The sequence below is a fragment of the Mus caroli genome, unplaced genomic scaffold (genome assembly GCF_978045245.1).
Source record: "Mus caroli unplaced genomic scaffold, Mus_caroli_1 scaffold_8, whole genome shotgun sequence".
NCBI lineage: Eukaryota > Metazoa > Chordata > Mammalia > Rodentia > Muridae > Mus > Mus caroli.
Genome location: NW_028227263.1, coordinates 10,054,646 through 10,065,629, shown reverse-complemented (window position 1 = coordinate 10,065,629; position 10,984 = coordinate 10,054,646). Strand labels below are relative to the sequence as shown.

The window sequence follows — 10,984 nt, the reverse complement described above, 5'->3', positions numbered from 1 at the left end:
TGAACCTCTGAACCTGTAATTAAATTACAGGTTCCAATTGAATATTGCTCCTTATAAGAGTTGCCTTGGTCATGGTGTCTGTTCACAGCAATGGAAGCCCTAGATAAGACACCCTGTCTTAAAATAAACACAACAAAACAACCTGACTCAGTCAGAAATGTCAGTGAGGAGGGCTACAAGAGAGAAGAGGGGTTTGAGGGCACTGGGACAATTGATAGGAAGGTAGCAAAGGGGGCGGGACCAAGGCAGGAAGCAGCTTTTCTAGAGTACTGAGAAAGAGGAACCATGGCTGCATTAGATAAGCAAGGGCTCAGGAGTCACTGGGGAAGTTGGGCACAGCATCACTGCAGTCAGGTTTACTTGGGAGTCAGGGGTGTCTGAGATCAGAGGACAGTGCTGTCATAGGAGAGGCAAGCACAGAGAGGAAGAGAAGGAACTTCATTCAAGATGCACAGAGGCAGAGTCAAGGCCCAGGAAGCAAGAGCAAGAGCTGGGGCTAGACTGGCGGGAGGTGCCTGAAGAACTGAGCTTGCTGATGTCTGGAAGGCTGAATGCCTCTGAATGATGTGCACGTGAAGGTGTTACAGCTCTGGAGAAGCCCCCGGAAGCAGGGGTGAGTGAGGCAGGAAAGGAAGAAGAAGACCCAATTTCCCAATTCAGATCTTCAGAGACAGAGGTTCGTGGGGCAGAGAAGGAAGACCTGAGCTTGGGTCCTGGAACCATGGGCAAGGAAGAGCATTCTTAGCACTCTAGAGGGTTCCACAGCTCTTCAGACTTCCAGTCTACAGCTCTGTCCAGTACAGGTTCCAGCCAACTTAGGAGTTGACTGATGGCCCTTTGAAACTGTCACCTTATAAGTCAGCTTGGCTCTGCAGCTCTAACAGCAGTAAACTAAAGGGTGAGGTAATACCCCACGTATGCCTTTCATGCCATTCATTTACTTATTCCCTCCTTCATTTATAAGCTCTGCAAGCAAGGTCCCCAACACAGAAACAGCATCCCCATGAGGCTATGCCCTGGCCCAACCAAACAGGTTCAGAACCAAGATAGACACCATGGCTTTGTTGTGCTTTCTGCCTTCCAGTCAGGATGTTTTATTTCTGTTGCTGAGAAAAAATATCAGGGGGAGGGGAGTAAATTCTGGAAGAGAGGATTTCTTTGATTCACAACTTCAAGCTACAGTTCACTATTTCAGGGAAGTCCAGGAGGAAACTTCAGACATCACCTACAAAGTCAAGAGAAAATAAATTAAACTCACCCTTGCTTGCCCAATGCCATTGAGCCTTCTCCCTTATACTGTTCAGGACCCCGGTCTTAGGGAATGGTGCTGCCCACAGTGGAATGAGATTCCCTTTATCAATTAACAATCCAATCAACCTCCAATGGGCATGTCTGAAGCCCAACCTGATCTAGATTATTTCCCCATCAGCCTCAATTCAAAGTTGTGTCAAGCTGGACTTCGTTTATAGTCCAAACTAAAGCACTACGAAATAAGTCCCCAGAGCAGCAGATCTGGCTGGTCCCTGCTCTGCTCCATGTGTGTTTAATTTTGCCAGACATTTCTTACTAATTGTATACCCCCAGCACCCACCATGGGGCGCCCGCACACTCTTTTTCTGGGAGGGAGTGTCTAACATTTCTCAGCTCTGCCGACTTCTCTGAAGCAGGGCTGTTACCACTGGTCCCAGCCCTGCTTTACCAGTTGCGAAACCTAAAGTGCCACACTACTTTGTGGTGTCCAGAGCTAAGGCTAAATAGAAGGGACGTTGAGTTTTCTTTATGGCTCGTCTGAGTGCCATCACCTTTTAGGACCCTCCCCGATAGAGTGTCCAGTCAGAGTGCCAGGAGAGAGGCTCCCCAGAGAGGGCATGTTCCTGCATCCTCCCAGTGTAAAGGCCAAAGCTCCAGGAGGGTGAGCGCCCGCGGTGCGCTCCCAGAGCCAGGCACCAGGCGTCGCCGTCGCCCCTCGCAGCTCCACGGCCCCGCCCCCGCCGCGGAGCTGGAGCCGGAGCCGGAGCCCTAGCCCAGAGCTGGAGGCGGCCGGACCGGGCCAGACAGATTTCCTGCTCTCCTGTAGGGCTGAGGGCTGCCGGCTGCGGGTTACGGGCTGCGGGCTACAGGCTACGGGCTACGGGCTGCGGGCTGCGGGAGAAGTCACCGGCGGCGTAGGTACCTCACTGCCTACGCGCGTCCCCACGACCCTCCCTCGCGCCGGCGGGGACAGCGGACGCCCCGGAGCGGAGCGCGGCGGGCGGGCGCCCGGGAGATGCGGAGTCGCCGCGGCGGAGCGACCGGCGCTACAGCACCGGTCCCTGGGAGGTGAGTGGCGCGGTGAGGGCGGGTGGCAGTACGTCCGGAGGTGGCCGTGCTCCCCGTGCACATTGAGCAGACCGGAATATCCTGGACCGCTGCCTGGGAGGGACGGGTTGTTGTACGGGAGCTGCGTCCAAGCCAGGTCCTTGCCATCCTCCTAGTGTACAGGATGCTAGCGACTGGAGACCCTGCGACCCCAGCTACCTGCCCGAGACGCGGTCCGAACTTGGCTACCACCTCGGCAGTTCTCTCAGTGAACAGCTACACAGAGGGCGTGTGTCTGTGGGTGGCGACCGTGGGAAGAGGACAACAACCTGGGGACGTGTGTGAACGCAGTGGAAACGGGAGGGGGTTCCAACCGGTGTGTTGGGTTGGGGGCTGCGCACGCAGGGCTTGAGACTGGAGCTTTTCCAGAAAGTGACTCGAGTTGCGCCAACTCCCGGCTCAGCGGGGGGCGCTGCGGGGATGCTGGCGCCCGGTCTAGGGCCCGGTGCCTTCCCAGGCAGGCATCAGTTGGGATTCAGGGTCAAGGTGGAACCCGGCAGGTAGCTCAGGTCTGACGCCAGGAATTGCAGTCCGTAGGGGGACCTGAGGAGGTCCTGAAGCCAAAGGCCAGCGGTACCCATCTTGGTGTTTCCTGGGACCATCTGGGAAAGGCTTGGAGACCCACAGGGTGATGAGGTAGAGCCAAGCCTGAGGACTAAGGACTGGACCTGACCTAATTTCCTTTCAGTCATGAAGTATTGTTCTAGAGAGGTTAGAGCGTGATGCCTGCAGGTTTATATTGAGTTATGACGACTCCGTAAGTGTCGGAACCTCAGAAACTACAGGAAGAAAATGGAGCCTTGACTGTGTCAGAGAGTTTGAAGGAAGACCAGCAAAGGGTGCTCATGTGTTCTAGAAATGATTGTGTCTCTTGCCCAGTCAGTAATGTCCTTGCACCTAAGTGCCTCGTGACCCAAGGTGCCTGGACACCTTTGCAACAATGTTTATGCATTTATTTTCCTACAATGTAAAAAGCCTATGCTTAGCTAAAGTGGAGCTCAGGAATGGGGGTGGGAATGTTTTTCCAAAGCTGAGGGACTAAGCCAAAGGGGGCATGAAACAGTAGGTTGCTGGTGGCTGCCAAGGTCCCTCAGCTTTCAGGACATAGACAAAAGGCTGGGTCTCTCAGTGCAAGTTCAAGGTCTTGGGGAAACAAAAGGCCAGGTGTTGGTTAGCCTAAAAGGTGGGTCCACATTGTCAGGGAGAGGCTGTCTGTCTCCTGAATGCCAGGTTTGGGCCCAGGTCCTAGTTTCTTGGGGTCAACGCTGCCTGTGGCCCATCATCCACACAACCCAAGTGTTTTCTGGTTCGGAAGTTGGTAGCATTGCTTGTCTTACTAAAAGGCCAGGTCGTTGGACAAACTGGATCTGATAATGCAGAACCTCTCAGGCAAACCAGCCCTGAAGTTTCAGTAAGGGAGCTGTTGTCCTTGAATGCTTCCTGGAGCCCCTATCTGGTCACAAGGTTAGAACAGGGCTGGCCATTGGTTCCCAGCCTGGAAACGCATTTGTCTCTGCCGTGGAGGCAAAGTTGGCCCAGCAGAGCTCCTGGGTCAGCAGTCGTGCCACTTCAGAGATGGCCTGGGGGGAGACTTGAAACTCTGCCCTTGAAACTATCCTGAGAGTGATCTCCTCAGCGCTAGGCATTCCTGCGTGCAAATCCTTTCACAGCGAGGAAGTGCAGGAAAAGTGTGGGAAAGGCCATTACAGTAGGTCACGTTGTGCTTCTGTGCCTGATTGTCCCTCATTGGTCCTCACGGCTCCATCTCTGAGGACATTTATTGAAACCACGCCCCTGCTAGTCAGAGACAAATTGGTAGGCTGAGGGCATGTTCTGCAGTGCACCTGGTATTTTCTTCCAGGGCAACAACCTTACCGCTAACATGTCCCAAATCAAAGGTGTGCCTTCATTGTCCCCCACGCCACACACTCACCTAACTTGTCTCAATGCTTTCTTCACCCTTCTGAATGCACTAGCCTCCTTTCTGCATCTAAAAGGGATACTGAACAGGGGCTTAGGTTAGGACGGGACTGTGAGCTCAGCGCTTGGAAGCAGTCTCTTGCTGGCTGCTGTTGGGTGGAGAAACTAACTGGTGATGAAGTAGGGCTCTCTGGAACATGTGTGCTTATGTGCATGTGTGCTTATGTGCAGGGCTCTCTGGAGCATGTGTGTTTGTGTGAAAGAGCTTCTGTGCTTTCCACAGATGTCTGTTGCAGTGTATATTGATGACGTACTGGATCATGGAAAGAGGAGACAAACCATAAAGGAGATACAGGGCCAGTTCTTAAGGGGACACTAAATCAAAGAGACCCTACAGGATTCCCCAAGGAGGCAGGTTTGGGGGCAGTAGGGGAACAGGAACTACAGGAGTTCTCTTCCCTCACTGATGCATTTTCTTATTCATGGTGTTTGGGTCTCACCTGGGAAGGCTCTGCTCCAAAACAGAAGGGAATGGGGCTGTTAGAGGAGAGTCGGGCCTCTTAGCCCCTGAGAGTCACTTGAGAAGGCCCTGTGCAATGTAGGTCATCCTTGGCTTGCTGTTTCCTAGCAAATAGTGCTGTGGCCTGGTCTCCCCGCAGGCCCCCAACTCTCTAGACTATAAGACATGGAGCCTGTTATCAAGTGATTTAGCCTTCCTAAAGCCTCTGTGGACCCTCTGCCAGAGAGTGTTTTCTTTTCCTCTTGGTTCTATGGACGGACATTTGGCCCTATTCTGAAGTACTTGTTCAAGTCTATTTTAGGGTAATAGTTGATCTGTTTTAACAGTTCAGCTCTTCCACAAGACAGGGAATGTCTCTGAGACCTTGGACTTTGTTAGGTTTAGACTTGGATTCGAATCCTGCCTCTGGGATGGTCTTGTTTAAAATGACTTAAATTCAGACAATGATGCTTACTCCTCAGGAGTGGAATGCTCGTCACGACTTTGTATGGCTACAGAGATGGGGTCAGGGGATGCATATACATTAGAAAGCATGTGATCAACACCCAGGAAAGGAGGTCTGTTTCCTAACATACCAAAGGCTATATGCAGCATACATGGTAAAAACCAACATGGGACCCGGGAGATGGCTCAGTGAGAAAAGTGCTTGCCTAATAAGCAAGAGGACCCAAGTTCAAGACCAAGAACATACATAAAACATGCCAGGTGTGGGCTGGACACTTGTAACCCCAGCTCTGGGGAGGCAGAAACAGGAGTATCTCTGCGACTTGCTGGATTTGATAGTCTAGTCTATTTGGTGAGTCATGTCAACAAGCGACACTGTTTCTGAAAAGGTAGATGGTATCTGAGAAATGGCTCTTCAGGTTGTCCAGCAAGTGAACAAAATCATGATAGTGGATAGAGTCTTTCTTTGTGTGCAACCTGAAAGAATAGTTGGGATCAATATGACGTGGCATATTATTAGGCAACTTTAATTTTTTCACAATGAGCTGAGCTATTATGTAAATTTTGCATAACTTAGCTATTTAATCTCATAATGCTGTCACTTATGGTGCACCAGGAGTGAAGTCATTCCTCATCGTGCACCACTGACTCTGGTGTTAGTGATCCGTGAGGCAAAACTACAACTTGCTGTAGACATTAACTTGGGCTTGTGGCCTGAATTAAACTAGGCTGGGTGTGAAGCCAGGCAGAAACGAGGTAACTGTAGCACCAAGAGGCAGCGTAGCCCAGAAGGAAGCATGCAGAATTGGGGCATAAGGTCAGCTTTGCAACCATTAATATAGAACAATGAAGCTGTGGATGGCTCCCAAATGCTCTGGGCTTAACTGTTCTCCTCCAGAGAATAGGGCAGCTCTGGAAAATCTCTGAACCTCTCCAGGTGCTAGGGCAGTGGTTCTCAACCTGTGGGTTGTGGCCCCTTTCCAGTTGCATATCAGATATCCTTTATATCAGATACTTACATTACAATTCATAACAGTAGCAAAACTATAGTTATGAAGTAGCAACAGAATAATTTTATGGTAGGCAGTCATTACAATATGAGAAACTATAGAAAAAGGTCACAGCATTAGGAAGGTTGAGAACCACTGCTCTGGGGGCTCTCTGATTAGATTCCACCTGCCCTCCAGATGGCTGGATTGTATAAACCACGCCTAAGGTGATAGGAATATACAATGTTTCCAATTCTCCAGGAGAGGCAGATGGTGGGAGCTGATGCTGGATGCAGGCTGGGAAGGTCCTCCTTGGGGAATTACCTGCCTAGCCCCATTTTTCTTTTCTCAGGTCCTGTTGCTGTTCCACAAATCTCACCAGTTGGGGTCCGCCCTATCCAGGTGTGCTACACAGGGACTTTTGATGTGGTTCACGGCCTCTGTACTCACTGTGTCTGGCTCTCTGCCAGAAATATGGGTTTCTTTCTTTCAGCTACATAAATGAATACTTCAAAGGGTTTGGTGAGGCTTATGAAACAAAAAAAAAAAAAAAAAAAACCAATAAAAACTCTTAGCCACGTAATTCAGAAAAACAAATTAATATATCCTTTTATATTGATTCCCAATGAAGAGGAGGCCATATAAAGTAGGTTTAAAGAATGGTCACCTATTTCAAAATCATTTTAAATACAACCAAGAGTGCATTTAATCTAGCTTGTCACAGAATTGGTATCAAGTATTGATAACAATAGGGAGTCTTTCTCTCTCTCTCTCTCTCTCTCTCTCTCTCTCTCTCTCTCTCTCTCTCTCTCTCTCTCTCCTCAAACAGATAGAAACTCCATCAAGAGGAAAGAAACTCAATTAAAAATTGGTCCTTAGCTGTGCTGGGCTGTAGTCAGATGTTTGAGTGTTGTAGACTGGAGTGAAGAGTGGCATATTGATTGGGGAGTTTGTTTGGGCATCTGGTCTGAGTGTGGGCAGCACACTCTGATCCCTTAGATGGTTCAGTGTAGGGAGAATAGTTTGGCCACAAGCTCCTGCTGCAGATGTGTGATTCTGCATCTGCTCAGGGACGGTCAGACTATTACAGGGTTCCTGGGACTGAGGATGTTTGGTGTGTGAAGAGAAGGAACGCATGGGCAAAGGGAGCGGAGGCAGTGGTGTGGGAGTCTGTGCAGGAACGATATAGGAGGCCAAGTACAGAGGGCTCTTCAGCCATGTCACCCTGCCTGGAACAGAGCCACCAATAGAACAGACAGGTCTTTGTTTCCTGAGGGAGATGGTACAAACTGGGGCTCTGGGCAAGCACTTTGAGGTGGATGATGATGTCGGAAAGATGTGATCCTCTGGTATGAGCCTGAGCAGGTGTGATTCTTCTACCCTGTCTCTTTCTCTCCCCCACCCCTCCCATGTGTGTGTGTGTGTGTGTGTGTGTGTGTGTGTGTGTGTGTGTATGCTCACATGTGCAAACTCACAGGAATACTTACCCACATTATGCCCTCGTCACAGGTTCGAAGGTGTCTGGTGTAGTTCCTCCCTCTTCGTTTAAAAAGATGTTTATTTTATACTATGTTTATGAGTATTTTGCCTACATATTTGTTGTGTGCACACTGCATACTTGCCTCATACCCACTGGAGTCAGATCCTCTGGAACCGGAGTTAAAGGTGGTTGTACGCTGCCAAATGAGTGCTGGGGATGGAACTCAGGTTTCTACAAGAGCAGCAAGTGCTCTTAGCCACTGAGCCATCTCTCTAGCCCTCTCCATCTTGTGTATTGAGCCAGGGCCTCTCACTGGCCTGGAGCTCACTGTTTTGTCTGGATTGATGGGCTAGGGAGACCCAAGGATCCCGATCCCCTTGTCTCTCTCTATCCCAGTGTTTGGGTTGCAGGTACATGGCGCCACACTTGGCTTTGTACATGAGTGTGGGGGATCTGAACCCAGGTACTTTTACTCATACGGCAAGCATCTACGGAGCCATCTCCACAGCCCAGTGATTCTAGTCTTTACAACAGGAAGGAGATGGACCTAGATACAAAGGTTCTGGTGCATCAGAGGTGAGGCGACAAAGAGCAAAGACTTGCTTACAGATCACTCAGGGGTCTCCTCATTTGAACCAAGAGCTTGAGAATGTCCAAGTCTCTGTCACGATGTCCTTGGGGCAGGTGCTGGGTTTCTAGTCAAGAAACTGATATCATTTTTGTTAGGACTTGGATCTATTTGGATACTTCCAGCTGGACATTAGTCACCATTTGTACTGAAGAAGAAAATTAGTTCCATTTTTTCCCTCTACTAGCTTTCTGGACTCTTGTTTGGATAGACGCTTGATTGCAGTATATTATAACAAGTGGGCTTTAGAATGTGTCATTTTATTTTGTCTCCCACTCCAAGGACCTGGAGTTTTCGGGCTGTGTCTCCCAAGCCAGCCTCTAAGCAGTTTCCTCTGAGGGCCGCGTGCTCTCCGTACACAAGGCCCTGACCTTGACTCAAGGCCAACAAACCTAAGTGCTATCCCAAGAGCAAGATGCCCCCCTCTGTGGGGCCTGGAAGTGGGGAGCTCTATCTGCCATGGGTATCTTGTGAAACTCTGCCAGCGTTGACTTTCCTTTCTTCTCCAGCTCAAAGAGACCAGCCTCAAAGCTGGACAGCCACCTGCAGGATTTGATGCCTGGCCTGGAGGCATCCCTCTTTACCTCCACCCATCTGTCTGAAATTCCCATCATGGGAACCAGATTTTCTTTAGTTCTGTTGTTAGGATTCCCCACACAGGTGGACTTCCACCCATCAGGAGGGCTTGGTGAAGCAGACACTGATCTTCGAGTCTTGGAGGCAGTCCACTTTCCTGTGGGTAGGGAAGGGCACATCCATGCAGGCAGACACGGCCAGGGGCTCTGCTATGGCTTTGAGGATACCAGCAGGCCATTTTCTCATGGCATAATTTCCTACAGCTGCCCTTGCTCTAGCCCAGTGCTTCCCAACCTTCCCAATATTGTGGTCCTTTAATATAGTTCCTCATCTTGTGTGTGGTGACCTCCAACCCTAAAATTATTTTCATTGCTACTTTACAGCTTGGGAATCTTTATGTAAATATCTGTGTTTTTCAATTGTATTAGGTAATATCTCTTCGAAAGGGTCACTTGTCCCCCAAAAGGGTCAAACGCACATGTGGAGGACGATTGTAACAGTTCCATATCGGTCATGTGTTCTCGAAAATACTGTGGATCACAGGCTAGTTGTTTTGAGGGAAGAAGGGATGGGTCATTGGAAGTGGGAAAGCCTCTAGCTTCCTCCATGGATAAAGTGCTTCCTTCCTTCTACAGAATGCCCTAGACTGCTTTCCAGGTCCCTTAGAGACCCAAGGTGTCCCCCCTCAGGGAACAAGTCCAGCTGAGAGCATTTCTTATGCAAGTTCCTCTCCAGTCTTTCTCCCTTTGCCCCATTGTCCCTGCATCATGATCTCCTACAAACAGGGAGGAGAGAGGAAAAGAGGGAAGCAGTTGCTGTAGGCAATGAAGGAGTGAGCTAGACTTGCTGCCACCAAGCTGCTGGTTCTCCTTCTGGCACATGCTCTTTCAGAGGGAGTGTGGAGTCTTATATCTTGGGCACACCTGAGCAGAAGATAGGAGTGAGGGCCTTGCCTGAATCAGTTCTAGAAAGAATGGTGGCACATGGTTGCGTCAGGTATAGAATCCAGACCCAAGCACCTTAGTCCTCTGACAGAGAAGCTCTCTCCCAGTTACAGGGAAGGCAGTCAGTGTGATTTAATAAGCAGCCAGAAGGTATACGTCCTTTCTGTTTCGTTCAAGGGTGCGCAGACGCTCAGTCTGGGCCAGCAAATCGTTGCTGTAGGGTACTTCCTTTAATGAACACAAAGCTTGCAAATGTTCTCTCAAAGAGCATAAAATATTTAGCTGTGTAGATAAAACTCCTCCATAGTCCTGGTTGTACTGTGCCATTCACCGATAAAACAAAAAACAAAAAAACCATCCCGGTCTCCAGCCACATTATCCTGCATTGTTACAAATGGAAGGAATCCTTGTTCCCGACTGCTTTCCTCCTTGAGTGGTTTCGCTGGACCTAAAAGCAGCCTACACAAACAGAAGACGCTTAAGTGCGAGATGGGGGTGCTCTGACACAGCCAGTCACTCTGGCCTTAACTTCCAGCCTCTGTTGACTTAGTGTTCTTCGCCTGAGCTCCTAGTGGCTCTTGACCAATACATTTCTTTCTGCCCACATAACAGGCTTTAACATAGCGGTCCTCTGTGGGTGACGTCATCAGCTACTCATTTAAACATTTTTTTAAAAGCAAAGTTCCAACTTGGGCTCAAATATAATATAAAAGTGCAAGAATCAGAAACTTAATAATTTTGTATTGTGCTGAGGGGAGTTAGGGCTATTCTTAGCAATCTAGAAATATTTCAAAGGCTCTTTCTGAGTTTCCCCCCAAAATGCTAGCAGTGTTTGATGGTCTGTAAGAAGAGGCAAGTAGAATGCTTAAATCTGTATTGAATTCTTAGTACTATGCACACACATGCATAGCACTGCATTTATGACGGTGACTGTCCTATGGGTGTCCCAGGTCCTCAGGGATAAGGAAAGTCCACCCCAAGAGAGGCATAGGGGTGATCCAATGCAGAGGTGGGGCAGAACAGGTGGAATGGGCTTGTGGAGAACTGAAAGGGCTTCACTGAGGAGGGCAGGCTTGGGTGTGAACGTTTTCTTGGCAGCCAACAGCACTGAAGTACTTCAGACCG

General features: G+C 49.4%; 1 protein-coding gene across 2 annotated transcripts in view; it reads left to right on the top strand.

Moving 5' to 3' along the window:
* Nucleotides 1-2,048: 2,048 nt before the first annotated feature.
* Ptpre (protein tyrosine phosphatase receptor type E) overlaps nt 2,049-10,984 on the top strand; it is a 149,866-nt gene continuing 140,930 nt past the window's right edge. The window contains exon 1 of one of the 2 annotated variants that reach the window (XM_029479487.2): nt 2,049-2,319. In XM_029479487.2, coding sequence (XP_029335347.1) covers nt 2,267-2,319 — 53 coding nt within the window. In that variant the 5' untranslated portion in view covers nt 2,049-2,266. The remainder of the gene's footprint in view (nt 2,320-10,984) is intronic. The other variant, XM_021166288.3, reaches the window with a different exon arrangement.